At 39.3% G+C, this 17659-nt stretch overlaps 1 protein-coding gene across 4 annotated transcripts in view; it reads left to right on the forward strand.

Moving 5' to 3' along the window:
* The first annotated feature begins 1403 nt into the window (after positions 1–1403).
* UBE2E3 (ubiquitin conjugating enzyme E2 E3) overlaps positions 1404–17659 on the forward strand; it is a 92483-nt gene continuing 76227 nt past the window's right edge. Inside the window, exons 1-3 of one of the 4 annotated variants that reach the window (XM_045480394.1) lie at positions 1404–2063; positions 3104–3322; positions 5138–5188. In XM_045480394.1, the coding sequence (XP_045336350.1) occupies positions 3129–3322; positions 5138–5188 (245 nt within the window). In that variant the 5' untranslated portion in view covers positions 1404–2063; positions 3104–3128. Of the gene's footprint in view, positions 2064–2281; positions 2662–3103; positions 3323–5137; positions 5189–17659 lie in introns of those variants that run through there. The other 3 variants (XM_045480396.1, XM_045480397.1, XM_045480395.1) reach the window with 3 other exon arrangements.

Here is a 17659-nt window from a genome sequence, read left to right on the forward strand (position 1 = left end):
TGGCTGCCTTGTCCTGTAGCATCAGTATAAAAGTTGGGGGGTACCTTCTGTCTATATTTACACTAACAAGCTTTTTCCACAAGCACCCTTTGATCCACTCAAATCAAAATGCTTGTCAACACACACACCATACTTTTTATCATTTCCTGAGACATGCTGTTCATTCTGACTAGAGTATCCTTCTTCCTTATCAACCTGGGAACTTTAATGATCTGTTCCCTTTCTGGACTGGGAGCTTCTGGCACAGAACAGAGAGAACTGGCTTTAGTCTCACACAGCATTTGAATGAGTGGATTTTGTGTCCAGCACCTAGCGGCACAGCTCTCCATAAAGCTCACTGAATGGCTCTGTGTTTGGAAAATTACAGAAATGTAACTTACTCTTCAGAGTTGTAAGCAACCCTTTACCAAAACTTTTCTGTTTGGAGGAAAAATAAGTAAATATGTTGGCTCATTTAGTCTTTTTTTTATTTCCTCCTTTTTTTTCTTTTTAGTCTGGTTCATCTGTTATGACTGCCATTCTCACCCCCTCTGTGAACTCCACATTCTCCCAGCACCCCTGCCCCTGGACACTCGTGGGAGAGAAATCCACAAATTCCTCTGGGGCTCCATCACTGGAGCAACTTCTCAGTAGCTGGAGGAGATCTGGGCTGCAAACAGGAAGTTTTTGTACTTCTGGCTACTTTATGCCTGGGGCAAAAACTGCAGCGTCCACCTGGACACTGTAAAAGAGAATGGTAGAACAAAACTAACCTTCATTATCCCCATCTGAAGTTTTTTTGTGTGGATGTTCTGACCCAGTATCATCCAGGGATTCTTTTTCCAGAACTGTTGTCTAGCATGCACATCAGAATAGCCCCGCAGGAAAGTCAGGTTTGAGCCCCCCCAACTCCCTTTCTTCACTTTAAAAAATCTGGAGCAGGACATTTAAAATAATGGATTTTGGATTTTAAAATTTTTAAAGCAATCCGAAGGATTGTTGCCTTTGGTAGGCTGAGGGCCAAAGAGAAGCAGAGATTGGTCCCCTAATCTCTAAATCCTTTTTTCCTCCTTCAATGCCCTAGACCTCATCTTGCCCCTTTGGCTCCCAGGGGGCAAGAGGCAGTTTTCCTCCGCGGGCGTGCCTGGCCTCCTCAACGACACCCATTAGTTTCCAGGCTTCCAGGGCAGAGGGGGACTCCCGACCACGCGTCCAGGGCCCTTCTCCAAGCGTAGGGGCCTCGAGGTCCACGCCGGTCCCAGCGCAGGCAGAGGGGATATGGCCAGTCCTGGGGATGACCTCAGCCTGCCTGCCCCTAAGGCACCCCGGCCCCAGCCTGCGGGGCGGGTAGCCCAATGGGCAGCCTCGCTCCGGAGGCGGGCTCAGGCCGGAAGCCACCCCACGGCACAGCGGCCCCGCGAGACGGCGCCCGCGCCCCCGCCCTCTCCGGCACGGGCTCCACGGCCAAGGGCGGCAGGGGCCAGCCCGCTGGGTCCCCGCCGCGCTCTTTGTCCTGGCCGCGCGCGGGCCGACGCGTGCGCCCCCCGGGTGAAGGGAGGCGCGGAGAGCGCGCGCGGGAGCGCGCAGGAAGAGCTCGCGCCCGCCGGGCGTCGGGGGCGCGCGTCCCTCCGCCAGGCAAGCAGCGAGCACGCGCGCCGCCGCCGCGCCCGCCCCTCCCCCCCCCCCCCCCCCCCCCCCCCCCCCGCGCTCGCCTCGGAACTTGCTGACTGCGCGGCCGGGAGGAGCCGAGCCGGGCGGCGGCGGCGCGAGGCCACAGCGCGCGGGGGTCTCCCGCGTCCCCTCCGCCTCGCCGGGAGCTCGCGCCCTCGCCCAGCCGAGCTCCTACCCCCCCCTTTTTTCCGAAGGCGCTGGGCGGCGCCACCCTCCGGCCGGAGCCCGGCACTGCACAACCCCCTCCGACTTTCAATGTTCCACACTCCCCGGCCAGAGCCTCCTCGGCTTCTTTTTTTCCCTCCCCCCCCTTTCCCCCCCCCAGCTGCCTCCATTTCCTTAAGGAAGGGTTTTTTTCTCTCTCCCTCCCCCACACCGTAGCGGCGTGCGAGCGGGCCGGGCGGGCGGCCGAGGTAAGGCGGCGGGGCCGGGGGGCCGCGTGGGGGGCGGCCGGGGCGGCGGCGGCGGCGGCGGTGGGGGAGGGGGCGGGGGCGGGCAGCTTTGTTCGCGCCGGGCGCCCGCGCCGCCGGTGTCCGCGAGCCGCGGCGGGGCCGGCCGGGCTGCTCGCATCACTTGGCGCCCGGCGCGGCGAGCGCTGCCCGCGGCCCCCGCGCGGCCCTCCCCACAAAGGGCCGCGGAGCTGCGTGGCCGCCGCCGCCGGCCGCGGCTCGCCTCCGCGGGCGCGGAAATTTGTTGCACTTCTTGGGGCTTTGTTTGTTTGTTTTGCCTCTGATTTTTTTTTTCGTTATTTTGGACAAAATGTCGGTGCGTGATGTAAAAATTGAGCGAGGAACCTTGATGGCATTGGGAGCTTTGCAGAAGGTGCAGTTTGGATTCTGCTTTTCCCAGGGTGGCAGCTCGGTCTTGGCCGGATGAATCTTCGCTGCTGGCCGTGGAAACGGCTAGAGCAGCTTGTTAGTTGATTTTTAAATTCCTAAGTGTTGTATTTAAAGGCTTACGTGCACAGAGAAGGAATCGCCACCTTAAATAAGCATATGGGCGATTAACAGGGTATGTTTTCCTCTCGGAAAGGGAATTTGGTAGCTTTGACCAATGTCAGTGTGTAAATATTTAGACGTTATTAGTGACTTTTTAACATTTTTCAGCGAGATCTGTTATTTACAGTGTGTCATATGTTATTAATGCTCGTTGCCTAAGTTCCCTGGCAAATCTGCTTCATGCCTTCTGAGAAAGTAGACAATTGATAGATTGTCCAAGGGATGGAAAAAAATGTGAGTGGGTTTTCTAACTTGAGTTCGGTAAATCCTTGAACGCTGGCGTTGTGAGACACATCACCTCCCCTGTAACCTTGCTGTGTGATGAGATAAGTGTGAGCACTTTGAAGTGTTTTCATTAAAATGACAATTTTAGGTGAATATTGAGAGAAGAAAATGCTCCTGGTCTATTTCTTGGACTTAACATTTCCCTTCTCTCCTCCTTTTCTCTTTAAAAGTTTTCCAAGAAATAACTTCACCAAGATGTCCAGTGATAGGCAAAGGTCCGATGATGAGAGCCCCAGCACCAGCAGTGGTAGTTCAGATGCGGACCAGCGAGACCCAGCCGCTCCAGAGCCTGAAGAACAAGAAGAAAGAAAACCTTCTGCCACCCAGCAGAAGAAAAACACCAAACTCTCTAGCAAAACCACTGCTAAGTTATCCACTAGTGCTAAAAGGTAATGTGTAAAAGGATTAAGCACATTATCAGGTTGTCTTCCAAATGGTTGGACGCTTTTGTTGGTTTTACATCTGTAGCAGCAGTTCAAAAATATTTACTTCGTGATCACTTTTATTTGCACTCAAATGAGTTGTCATTCTTTAGGTGGCATATAAGCCACCTCCCTAGAATTGTAATTGTACTTTTCAGCAAACTTACTCTCTACTTTGGTAACTTCAGTAAAGAAGTGTCCTTGAGTAGAGATTGGACCAACGTTTTGACAGATTGTTTTAGGAGTTGGCAAGGAAAATTTGGTGAGCCCAAATTAGCTGGTACATTGAGGATGTTCCTTTTTATGAGTCATACTCTTCTTCATTGAAATTGACACTTCTAGAGATCAGCAGCGCCACTCTTCATGAAACTTAATGATTAGAAATAATTATGGTTGCTAGAAAATTTGTAAATTCAAGGCCTTAACAACATTTGAGAGCAGATTTAAAATTGTGCTCCCAATTTGCTTTCAGTTTTACAAATGTGACAAAGTCATTGCATCCCAGGTTATTACTTTTTGTAGTTAATTTATGGTTATGCCTCTATATTATTGTGAGTGTAAATAAAACTGAAACATAGCCATTTACAATTTTGGGTGGCAGTTGGCTATTGAAAACTTTCATTGTGCTAGTGACTCTTCACTCTAAAACTTGTGGATATGTTTGACATGTTATTACTCAACAGCAGAAGAAACATTTTGTTGGGTATATTTGAAAGGTCATTTGTTTCCTGTTGGTTTACATTATCTTTGATGTGAAAAAAAAAAAGATTATGTCAATGGGACTCCATTGGTAGCAATAGGGAGGGGAATATCCATGCATTCTATTAGTTATACGTCATAAATGTTTGTAGCATTAGCCAGTATTGACGTTTTGTTGATTTTTATTGATCACAACGAAAGGAAAAAGAAGTATAAAACCTGTTCAAATATTGAGTTCTCTAAGTGATTTAGAAGAACTCTTATTTTTCTGTGGGTTTTCACCTCTACTATATCAACAATCAAGTATTAATAACTTGAGAATATTTTATTAAATAATAGCAGTCTTTTAAATAATTTAGAATCCTCAATTTGCTGTAATCCTGTTGAGGGACATATAATACACATCTTAAGTTTTGAAAGCATTTTACATTTGAATAAAATCAGAGAACTGTTTTCCCCCTCCTCTTAACTCAAGGCTATATATCTTATTATTTCTTTTCCCCCAAATGTCTTCAATTTTAGTGCTGTACTTAAGATTAGGGAAAACAGAATTGGTTAAGTAAGGTCAGAGTCCTTTAGAAGTTTTTCACTGGTCAAGATGTTTGTAAATTTTAAACTTTTTTTTGACACAGAATATTGTCAAAACTGTTACTGTGCTCATGTAATAGCTTGCTAATTCTTACCTCTGTAAAAGTGACTTAAAGTCATTGTCAAAAATTCTAGTGCTTTCCCTCCTCCCTTCTTGTCTCATTTGCATATAAGCTTGAAAAGAGAATTTCTTTGGTAAAAAGTGTTTTAAAATAGATTTTATAGCCTTTATTGAGTACTAGTAGAGGACTATTTCTAAGATCTGGTGTGAATGTCATACTTATTTACAGTAGCAAGTGAGAAAAAAAGCTGCAAAGTTTCTGTTAAGGGATTTGGGTTATGCCTCTGAGAACAAAGAGGAAGCAGCCATGTTAGCATTACTGAAGGCAAAGCGAGCCTTGCATTTAACTGCATGGTGGTAGAGGGCAGTGTAATTCCCCGGTTATTCTGTAGACTATCTCAAATCCTTTTTGTCTGTTCTCATTTCACTAACAGAATTCAGAAGGAGCTAGCTGAAATAACTCTCGATCCTCCTCCTAACTGCAGGTAAGAAACAAATTTTGTTTTGATTTCAAAATGTGCAAAAATAGCAAGAGATTAATGTATCGGCTTGGGATATGTGTGCTGCAGAAGAAGCTACGTTTGCTTCTTCTCAGCTTTGCAAGTGCATGAAACAAAAATTGTCTAAGGTGAATTAAACAAGTTTGGGGGAAAATACTCTTTAGCATGTATCATACATTTGGAATTTATGAATATACTGATTTTGTGCTTCTTACTGAGATTAGTGTGAATGGTGCTGATTTTGTTCTGTTGTAACATTGCTGTAGAGTGTTTATTCAGAACTATATTGCAGAAACTTCGAAAATTTTGCTAAGCTTTAAAGTTACTGCTTGTGTGCAATCTGAACTGACCTTCCAAATTTAGAAATTGCTGAATGTGGTGTTACAAAATGTAAATGCAGTAAACAAGGGTATAGTTTCTGTTTGATTTATTCAGTAATGTGCCTTAAGGACAAATTTTATGTGCTAAGCTAATGCTTCTAGTTATTTTCTGGAGAATGCATTGTTGGAATTATTTACATTTTAACCGAATGTCTTAATTACTTGGGAAAATTCTTGGTAATTTTGGTCCTTGAAATACATGTGTGAAAAGCAGTATATGAATTGGAATTTGTAGGAAGAACTCATTTCAGTGAAACTCCTGTAGGATAATTTAAGATTGTCAGTTGGCATATGGTGCATTAAAAGTGACTGGTTGATAATTTTTTTCGTTAAACGTTTTTTCAGTTTGTCTTACCTAGTGCTTTGTTTTTCACCAGTGACTATATGGCTTCCAAAATATATCAGAGTTAGAAAGGACAGTTGTGTAGATAATTTGCATAGAGATATGTGCTCCAGGGTGAGAGTGGCAGCTAGAAATCAGGCAGTGTTACGGTCTGATACGAAAATGTTTTCTTGTCTTACCTATATTTTTGTTACAAGTTGTGTTCACTTGTGATGATCTGACCTATCTCCGAAGTCTACTTGAGATATAATTGGGTATAATTCAATTGCCTCTTGTGTGTATTAACCAGATCCTTAGATAAGGTGATCTTCTGATTTATTCAGTGAATTAACAGTTTTGCTCATATTTGTAATTAGCTATGTCAGCTCAAAAGGTAAACATGAATGTAAACTAATTTTAAACAGGTAGTGGTACGTCAGATCTCAAAGTATTAAGAGCTGTGCTGTCCAGTAATGCAGCCACTAGCCACTTGTGGCTAGTGACCGCTTTAATTGTCCACCATGAGATGTGCTGTAAGTGTAAAACACACATCGAATTTTGGAAAACCTTGTATGAAGCAGAGAATGTAAAATACCTTACTGGGTTTTAGAAGTATCTGTTACGTGTTTAAATGATAATATGTTGGATGTGATAAGTTTTATGGAATGTTTTAAAATTTTACTTTTTTACCATTTTAATGTGGTTAGAAAATTTAAAATTATGTATGTGGCATGCATTATATTTCTATGGAACAGTGCTGCTTTAGAGAATAAATAAATCCTTCCACCTTTCTCAATGGTTTGTCAAATCTGTAGCCATTTAGCGAGGTCAAGTTAAATTTGCTCTCTGAAGAATTACTTAACTTGCAGAGGGTGTTCTAATATTTCTCATTATAAAAGATACAAAGATCTATCAATTCAGAACTCTTAAATGTTTTAAAATTGCATGTAATGTCAAACATTTTTAAAGGTTTCACAAACTAGCATACGTGCCTAAGTCTAGAGAACCCAGTAGAGAATGTGTTGAATGCCCTTGGAGCAGTAGTGTAATGTTGCAGTTGCTGAAGAAGTATGCTTTACATGTTTAACCCGGGAATGGTTCCACAAGGTCACTGAGGATTATTTTAGAGGAAGTAGAATGTTTCTAGGAGGCAGAAAGTTTAACTTGTTTATTTTTCTCTCTATATACCATATGTTGTTTCAGTCCATGAAATGCTTCACCTTTAGTGATCAGTGAAATAGCGAACAAACGAACAAACGTGTGGGCTTGCAAACAATAACCTGGAATACATCATCTACACTTTCCCTTGTCACAACTTGGGATGGTTGTAAAGTATGCAAATTATATATTTCAGTTCTCTAGTTCTTTAATATATGAGTTTATTTGTGGCTGTGTGAGTAAAGAGAAAGCAAACAGAAAATGATGAGTCGTAACTGGGAACTGGCAGAAGTTGTGTCTTACTAGTTTGGGGACGTTCTTATTCAGGCGCCCGATGTGCAAAATAGATCCTTTTGTGTCTTTTATTTTAAGTGTCTTCAGCTTTTTGGGAGGTGGAATATGATCTAGTCCTGTCCTTGAGCAGGAATTTGGAATATTGAGTGTTTAGTGGAGGCATTTCAGGATTTTGACAGCTAAGTCTGAATTTGTATTGTATTTGTATCTTCACGTCTGATATGTGACAGATTGTGGTGTTCTTGTACTTCACAGGTGCATGGGTGAGAATTTTAGCTTTATAGTGATTGTACAGGTTAAATTTATTAATTTCTGTTATAGTTAAAAATGGGATTCTATATTAAATTCTAAAATGTGTGAATTCATATTGCCTGAAATCTATGAAACCTAATACTTTTCTGACTTTGATGTTGGACTTTCATGTGTAGTTAATTAATCAGAATTCCATTATGGTTTCGAAAATAATTTTTACCAGCTTGTCAGTATTTGACGGATTTAATTTTTCCTCAGGGAAGAAATGTAAAGTATATTTGTGTACATTCAGGAAAAAGTTGATTGAAATACAAGAAAACTCAGCAAAACCAAAATTACTCCAATGAGACTAAGATTTCTCTTAGATCCCTTCCTCCCTTCCTGTGTTTTATTTATAAAATATTTTTTTTGTTATGTTATATATTCCCTTAGTATATAGCTGTGTCTAACATGTGTACACCATAGGTGATCTTAGGATAGACTTAACTGTTGAATTAAGTGTGTGACTTTAAACATATTTGAATATATGTCGATAGTAACGATATTTCTTTTCCTAATGGTATAAAAGTTTGATAAAATGTTATTTCCAATGATTTGATGGCATTTCAGTTTTTAGGTGTTGGAGTGCCTTAGGCCAGAGCATTCAAAACATAGGGATATAATATTTATATAGTGGCTTTAGTTTATATTGTTTGCATACTATATTCTAGATTATGGTATACATAGTTGATACGTCAGTGAGAACGGAGGGAGGTTGTGTTTGGGCATTTTCCTGTTTTTGGAGAAAGTGATTGACTAGAATTGTTGAGTAGTGTGCTCTTAAGACGTTTATGTTCCTTCCATCTGTTTCCCAGGGAGTGCCCTTGTCTGATCACAGTAACCCCTTTTACAAGTGGCAGAAGTTTAGGAAGTTGCTGGATTTTTAACTCCACCTCTAATTCTTTCCATTTATGAGAAAGCACAAGTGTACGCTCTTAAAATATTCTTCAATATGTTCAGATTGAATCTGTGTTAAAGGTAGATATTCAGGGGCATTTGTAATAGTTTTTAGATGTGGGAAAAGCCTTATTTGGAGGGAGGTGTAATAGTAGCAAGTATTTATTATAATGTGTTCACTTGCAAAACCTGAAAAGTACTATAGTACTTGTAATTTTGCTAACATCCTTCTTTTAAAACAAAATTAATAAAAGAAGCAGTTAAGTTCTAAACCAGAAGTTGGCAACCCCTGATTTACTCCTATGCCTCGCATTGTCTAACGGTGGGTGAACTCTACCTCCTTTTGAGGGTTACCACCACTTGCCACCATTTTCTAGGGTAGCTTAGAACTTTGCCGCCCATAGGGTGAATCTTCTGATCAGCAGTGTCTGCATCACACGTAAGATTGTCAGAAATGCAGAATCTTGCCTCCCCCACTGCAGAAGTACTGAGTCAAAAACTGAATTTCAGGAGGATTCCCAGGGGAATTGTTTGTATATTAAGGTTTCTAAAGCATTGGTTTGGGTCCGGTCCCTGCTCTGCCTCTTATTAGCTGTATTATCTTAGATCAGTTAGGATGTATTTCTGTCTTTCAGTTTTCTTTTTTTCTTTAAAAAATTTTTTTTAACATTTATTCATTTATGAGAGACAGCACAAGCAGGGTAGGGGCAGAGAGAGAGGAAGACACAGAATTGAAGCAGGCTCCAGGCTCTGAGCTGTCAGCACAGAGCCCAATGCGGGACTCGAACTCAAAAGCTGTGAGATCATGACCTGAGCCGAAGTCGGACTCTTAACCGACTGTGAGCTGCGCAGGCGCCCCTCTCTTTCAGTTTTCTTCAATGTAAAATGGAGATTAAAATAATCCCCCCTCCCATAGGTTTATTGTGAGGATTAAATGTTAATATGTTTTAAAGTTTGGTAATGGTGTAAATTGGGTCAGTAAAGTGGCCACAGAATGATTAAAGGGAAAGAGGCAGTTTAGCCACATGCCCTCATTCTTGCTAGCATTCTCTCCAGTGCATCAACATCCTACTATAGGAGTAATTTTATTTTAATCAATTTAACAGTTGTTTATTTGAGAACATTTAAGCAAAAATTTATATGTATATAACTAAAAGGAGTTCCTTGGAACTTAAGTAAAAAAGAAAACCTAAGAATATCGGGCAAAGATGAGGAAATAGTGTATCCTATTTAAAGGAATATGCATAAAGTTAATGATAATTCATAGAGAATGCTCTGTCTCTGTAGTAAATTGTAATGAAAAATTTTAAAATAAGGATGTTATTTTTTCTCTTTTAAATATCGTTATTAAAATTTACAGTTGAAGTGAGAATGAAATTATATCAATATTTGGAAAATTAGATTCTGAATTGATGTAGTTTACCAGTTACCTAAACAGCAATTTTTTTTCCTTGTCTGTGACTTTGGAAGCTTTTTGTAATTGGTATATGAAGGCAGGTAATAATAAAAATAACACGTGATATCTATAGCTTAGTTGGTTCCTTACACACCACTTGATTTTAAAGCCCCCACATATAGATAGCTTTTTTTCTTTACTTATACATTTGGTTTTTGTTATTGTTGATTTTAGTGTGTGCTAGGTAAAGATTCCCTATTTTATAAAACAAAGTTGTATCCCATTTATCCAGTTAATTCCTTTTATTTTCAACTCTTCAAAAACAATCCTAGAACTCCCCCCCTTTTTTTTTTTTTTTATAAAAGTTAAATCTTATTTGGAAGCTTGATTTCTAAAACAGATAAATACACAGCTACTCTGATTGAAGGTGTTTGTTTTCCTTACCACCCCACTGGGGTCATTATTATCCACCCCACTGTGGATATTATTTATTAAGTTTTGGCATCGGCACAGTCTCTCAAAAATCATGAGGATTTTTTGGAGACTTGGGCATTACTCATAATTTTAAGTGATGTTTTATGTTTCTTGAAGCTAATACTAACCAGCATAGCTGAAATACTATAGTATGTTAATGCTATATACTGTGATTATTTGCTTGTCTACCTTCTGTAAGAGTAAGTGTTCCTTTGAAAGGAGGATGGTCTTATACGTTTTTGTAACTCTTGCTTTATACAGTGTTTTGCATGTGAAGATTTGTTAAATTAATAGATAATCGAAATCTGTCAGACCAACAGGAATAGAACTTTCAGGCAAAATAGTGACTTTGGAGAAAATCAATTAAAAATCCCACATACTCTTTACTTTTTTTCATAGTTAGAATTTTTAATATTATTCAAAGGCATTTAGCTACTGCTTCTATTATAAAAGGAAATTGATAATCATAGTAAGCCTAATTTTTTTCTCTCTTATATGCCGGTGCAGCAGGAAGACCTGGTGCTGTTGTGACTAAAAACTTTTTCCAAAAGAATGATGTGATTGAAAACACTATTCTTCCCCCAAAAGGTCACATTTTTATTAGGGACATATAATGTTCAAAGCAGATAATATAGTTAGAAAGTAGGTGAAAACAGTGTGGACGTTTACTGCCAATTGTTGTCTCTTTCTATAGCTAACCAATTGGTATCTCATTCCCTCCTTGAAAGAGTTGCTGTAACAACAGATGGATATGTTTAGCTATGGGAAAATCAGCAACTCTTTCTTGTTTAGAGTGCAGGGGCATTCAGATTGAGAATGGGGAGTTTGATCCTGCCATTCTCATCGTCCCTACAAAACTGAGATTAAAAACATACGATAAAACCACTTAACAGATCTAGAGAAATAGAATTTTTTTTTCTTCTTTTGACAGGGAAGTATATTTGGCATTTTATTAGAATCTGGAAGAAGAAACCTTTTTTAAGTTTTTTTTTTATTATTATTATTTATTTGTTTTTAAGAGATGGAGAAAGGGGCGCCTGGGTGGCGTAGTCGGTTAAGCGTCCGACTTCAGCCAGGTCACGATCTCACGGTCCGTGAGTTTGAGCCCCGCATCGGGCTCTGGGCTGATGGCTCAGAGCCTGGAGCCTGCTTCCAATTCTGTGTCTCCCTCTCTCTCTGCCCCTCCCCCGTTCATGCTCTGTCTCTCTCTGTCTCAAAAATGAATAAAACATTAAAAAAAAAAAATTAAAAAAAAAAAAAGAGATGGAGAAAGACAGAGCGTGAGTGGGGGAAGGACAGAGAGAGAGGGAGACAGAATCTGAAGCAGGCTCCAGGCTCTGAGCTGTCAGCCCAGAGCCACACACGGGACTTGAACTTGTGAACCTTGAGATCATGACCTGAGCTGAAGTCGAATGCTTAACTGACTGAGCCACCCAGGCACCTCTAGAAGAAGAAACTCTTTAAACTTCAAATCTTTCTTCTGCTTCTGGATCCATGATTCTCAATTAGGGGTAAATTTTGCCTCCCTACTCCTTCCTGCCAGTCCTCTCCCCCCCTCCAAAAAAAAAGCCTAAAGAAGAGTTGGCAGTGCCTGGAGACTTTTGCTTTCACAACTGGGGGAAGAGGGAGTTGCTACTGATACTTCGTGAGTAGAGGTCACAGATGCTGCTAAATGTCCTACAATGTGTAGAACAACCCCTCTACAGCAAAGAATCATCTGGACTAAAAGTCAGTAGTGCTCAGGTTGAGCAAGCCTGCTGTAGACATTTATTCTGATACCTTGCCTCCTGAGTTGTTGCATAATTTGCTTTTTACCATTTTCCTGTCTTATTAATAATGACTGCTTAGTACATTGTCCTGCACCTTCCTTAGAGCTGATGGCTCTACCTCTGCTCCTCCTGTACTGTGGTTTACATTCATTGTATATTTTTTGACATATGTGTGTGTTTTTTATGTGAAACCACAGGAATGGCTACCTTGAACACCTGCTAAATTATGGTCTGTTGAGGCGAGAAATGCTTTCGGCGGTATTTTTATTTCTTTTCTGTCTTCTACCAGTTAATTATACCCCTGCATGATCTAGCTTTAGGCTGTTGTATCTGTGTTCTACCAGAAATATTGAAGTACAATGCATCAAGGAGAAACACCTTTGGAAAATCATCAAAATTCTGTTTTACATTGAATTACAAACAGGTTAGAAAGCCATGCTCTTGATTTGATTTTTATTTTCATCATTAAGACAGTACAGAGAATATTCACTTCTATTGTTGTTCTAAGTCCACATTCTTTTATTTCCAACCCTTGGGGCCAGATGTGTTTCAGAGTACAGAAAATTTTAGATTTTAGAAAGGGAATATGATGATGTGTTTGCTGTATCTTATGTAACATCCCCAGTGGGATCTTCAAGCACATCATATTTCTACACCAAAAATGTATGAATATTTATACTAAATGGGATAAGTAGAAACTACAAATAGTTTCAGGTTAGTTCATGTTTGGTGTTGCTGCTAAATTATTTTTCTCCAAACTTATTTTGAAAGTCTTTGATTTTTAGGGCTTTGGGATTTCAGAATTGTGGGCAAGCTTGTGTGGTCCTTTACTACCTCTATTACAATGACTATTGACTACAGCCAGTTACAGTGAAAAAGTGTTTTAAAGTTGGTCTGCTTTTCCTTACCTGTTTCCTAATAGTTGTTTTTAGTTTTTCACTTTTTATTTTTGGATAATTTCTTTTTGTTGTTTATGTTGTATAACTTGTATGCTTAACTAGAAAAAAATTTAGACTCTTGATTTTTAGAATTCTTTCCCCTTAAGGTGAAACTATAAATATCAGTTTCTTTTTAAGTTGTTTGTGTATGTTGGATTCCTCTTCCAGTTTATTATTAAATATTATCTTTTAATCATTTCCTTTTTTCTAAATATACAAAATTATACTGAAAACAAGATGTCCTTTAATATTAAACAGAGAACTTGCCATTTTTATGTATACATTTTGTCCTGCAGCATTTGAGTATAATTGGGCTATAAGAGGATACATTAAATTTTGCTTTGTTCACAAACCTAGGCGGCTTATAACCATAAACATATAAAGGTTTATTTCTCTTGCTCATATGAAGTCCACTGTAGGTTCAGGAGCTCTCCTGGGTAGCTCTTCCATGTGTGGACTCCTGATTTGTGCTGCTTGCATCTTGTGGCTCTGTCATTTGAAACATGTGTCCGGGCAAAGAGCTAGAGGGTCATGTGCCAGCTTTTAAGTGCTCTGGTCTGGAAGGAAGACATGAATTAATCACATGGCCTCAACTAACTGCAAGGGGGCTGGAAAATGTGGGGGGAGCATATGGATATTCAATGAGAAATCAATTTTTCTGCCGCAAAGGATGTATACTTCCAAGAATAGATGGCTTTCATTCTCACTTCAAAAGAGGAGATAATTGGGCATCCAGCCTGACACTGTCCTGGATTCCATAGCATAGTGCCTACTAATACAGTAACTTGTTCAATTCCCAAAAGAAGCCTATAAAGAATCATTCTTGTTAAGATTTCAAAACTGAATCTTAGAATGGTGGAGAAAATTGCTACGTCACATATGTAGTGCATATATATAATAGATGCAGGGCAAAAATCTGGGTTTACTTTTTGATATAAAAGTAAGCACTTTTGCTTTTGTACAGTGCTGCTTGAGAAATGTGGTAAAAACATTCGAGTTGATTGTGGGTCTGTAGGTGCATGCTTAGTTGAAGTGTGTCCCATTTATTCATAGTTTCTTGAAGGATCCAAGAATACACTTCATGTAGGGTTTAGAACCTGGCAAATAAGGTTCAGATGATGAGTTGGAGAAGAAAAGAAATTTCCTTGGGGAGCCTGAGTGGCTCAGTTGGTTAAGCATCTGACTCTTGATTTCTGTTCAGGTCATGATCCCGTGGTTCATGATATTGAGCCTGGCATCGGGCTCTTCTCTGACAACATGGAGCCAGAACCTGGCTTGGGATTCTCTCTCCTCCCTTCCCTGCTTACATGTTCACTCTCTCTCAAAATAAACTTTAAAAAAAAAAAAAAGAGTTTCCTTCTTTGGCTTTGGGGTACTAGACTCTTCTTACCCTTTTTTTTTTTTTTTGGAATCATTTAAGCAGTTTCTTTTCAGGGAGCATTCCCCCAGTTGTCATCTCTCCTGCCCTATTCTCTTCCCCTGTAAGAAAGAAGGTCAGGGACTGAGTATGATCATAACGGAAAATGCAAATCTTTGTTCTCTACCATGTAGTTCTTTGTGTATGGCTTTCCTGTGAGCAAAGGAATATCTTCAAATCTACCTCTCCTTTTTTCTCTAGGGTATTGTGAAGCAGTCCATGTTTATGAATTGCTTTGAAGTTGGAAAAATATCCCTCTGCAGATAAGAATTTCTGGCTTTATGGAGAAAAGTCTGAATCATATAGGATTTTAGGAGAATTTTAATACTGATTTCTCAGCAGCATGTGCACTTACTATTTTTTAATACTGGCACTAGATCTCACTTTTTAACAACTTTGGCTTCATATTAGATTCCTCTTAATTTTGTCTTTTTATAGTTCATTTAATCACTGTTTTCCCTAAATTTGTGAATTTATACAGAAAATTTTCCCAGATAGTATGGGGATTTGCTTTTCCCTTATGAGTCTTTTTAGAAAAGGAGCCGGTCCAATTAGTAAAATAAAATAGACCTGATGTTCTCAGGGTGACCTGCTAGGTTTATATAGTTCATTTTAGATTAATGAAACTAATGAGTTTCATGTATCATTCTCTGTCTTGCATTTTGTCTAAAGGCAGTATTAAAGTTAAATTCTGAAGTTTTGACATATTTTCTCTGTTGACACTTCATTGGTTTTACATATACAGATAAACAGCATAACCTTATTTATAACACCTGTTTTGGATGTGGTGGTCATAGGATATGATTAACCTAAAAAATAACAGCAGTAAGGCAAAATTTCTAGGATCATTACATTTAAAAAAATTTCAGTCCCCTCTTGATCCTCGGTGTATATAGTAGTTATTTTAATTTAATGGTTATTTGCAACAAACAATACTGAAGGGAATTGCAATATTTCCATGTTCATTGTCTGTGGTTTAGCCTGCCTGCTTTGGAGGCACTTGGACCAGTTATAGCATTCCAAAGTTTCTTCGCTGCTTCACTGTCCCAGAGCAAATACACTTTGTCATTCTGTTTAACTTCTAGCTTGTCTGGGGAAAAATAAAGACATCTCTTGTCTGAAATTGCTTTTGGGAGTATAGCTCCACATGTTTTGGTCTGAATGAAAGGCCTAGGGAAACATGAATTTTGTTACCTTTTTATTTTATTTTCCTTTACTTATAAATCATCATGATGATCCTCCCTTTACATCCATGCCTCTCACTTTTTATAAACAACATACATTCCCTTTCTGAGAGTGGTTATTTGTAGTTCGTTTTGCCATTTACAATCTTATAGGTCCTTTACAAATGGATCATTTTTTCACATTAAATTTTAGTAGGTCAAGAATCCATTTATTCAGGGTCCCCAAGAGAATCGATCTTGGAAGATTGTGGCTACATATTTTTTACGGCTTCCTATTGCTTTCTGTAGTCTTCTCAATTTAAACAGTAGCAACAACAAAATATAGAGGGCACCATAAGGCCTTGGCTTTATGGTTTTATTTTTGTTACACACTTGTTTCTAAGGGTATTGGTAATATTTGTTGGATTTGTGATATATATGCTCGTAGTAAATTTACCTGCTATCACAGTGTGGAAAAATCTGGCATTTGATGGGTTTGAACATGAACTTAGATGCATGTGTTCCATGTGGAATTGAGTGACAGTTTTAATTAGTATACCTTTACATTTTCTTTATTTTATTTACACCAGTGTCTGTTTACAATTTTAAAAGATATTTCTATCTTCCCAGATGCTTATTATCCCAGTATCCGTTAGAGGACTATGCCAAGCATTCATTTTCTTATTTTTTAAACCCTAGAATAAACATGTTGCAAATGATTGCTTTCCCTTCCTGCAGAGGTTTCTTAGTTTTTTTTTTTGTTGTTGTTGTTTGTTTGTTTTAATTAACTTTTCATTATGGACAATTTTAAGCACATAAGAAAGTAAACACCCTGGTATGATGAATCCCGATGTAGCTAGCCTTCACCCAGTTTTCAGTAGTTCCCAACCCTTGGCCAGTCTTGTTTCATCTATAATCCCATTCATTTTACCCTCCCATATTACAGTGAAGCAAATCTCAGACATCATTTCATATGCATTTTTAAAAGACAAGTATTGCACTGTGCATTTTTGAGAGATAGGGACTCTTCACTTAATTCTCATTCTCTTATTTTTGCAATTTAATGAAAGAACTGGGTGGGGTTTCTGAGAGTCTGGATTTTACTTACTGAATTTGTATGGTGTAGTTTAAAGCTTTCTTTGGGTTCAGTATTTGCTCTAACTTCCGGTCTTGAGTTAGGTCAAGAGGCTTGATCCAATTCAAGTTTGATCTTTCTTTCTTTCTTTCTTTCTTTCTTTCTTTCTTTCTTTCTTTCTTTCTTTCTTTCTTATTTTTTTGACACAGTTGCCTCATAAGTGTGCTTTTCTGTCAGGAGATTTGTAAGATCTGATTTTCTTGTTGTGATGTTAGCAGCCATTGGAATAGATCTCTGAAGAGAAACTTACCACATCATTTCTTTGTTTACCCAATGGGGTAAGTTACCTAGTGAACGTAGAGTAAATGCTTAATTTTTTCCCTTGTTTACGTTTACTAGTTTATTTTTAGTGTTTTTTTCAAAATAATAGTTGGTTTCCCTAGTATCCGTTTCAGAATCATTGTGAACTCATTATTTATTGTGTTCCAGATCATTGCAGTACTTCTGTATATTGCCATTTTAAATAATCCTTATACACTGTCTTAATTTTAAGTAAACTTAAGCTTAAATTGCTGTGCCTTAGGAAACTTTGGGTGTATAAAAATTGCATGGGCATATTTGGTGGTAAAAAATAATGCAAATCGATTCAACTTAACCATTGCCCTAGATATTATTTCAAAAGCGGAATGCAGGGGCGCCTAGGTGGCTCATTCGGTTAAGCATCCACTTCGGCTCAGGTCATGATCTCGCGGTCCGTGAGTTCGAGCCCCGTGTCTGGCTCTGTGCTGACAGCTCGGAGCCTGGAGCCTGTTTCGGATTCTGTGTCTCCCTCTCTCTGACCCTCCCCTGTTCATGCTCTGTCTCTCTCTGTCTCAAAAATAA

Source organism: Leopardus geoffroyi, chromosome C1 (assembly GCF_018350155.1).
Source record: "Leopardus geoffroyi isolate Oge1 chromosome C1, O.geoffroyi_Oge1_pat1.0, whole genome shotgun sequence".
NCBI lineage: Eukaryota > Metazoa > Chordata > Mammalia > Carnivora > Felidae > Leopardus > Leopardus geoffroyi.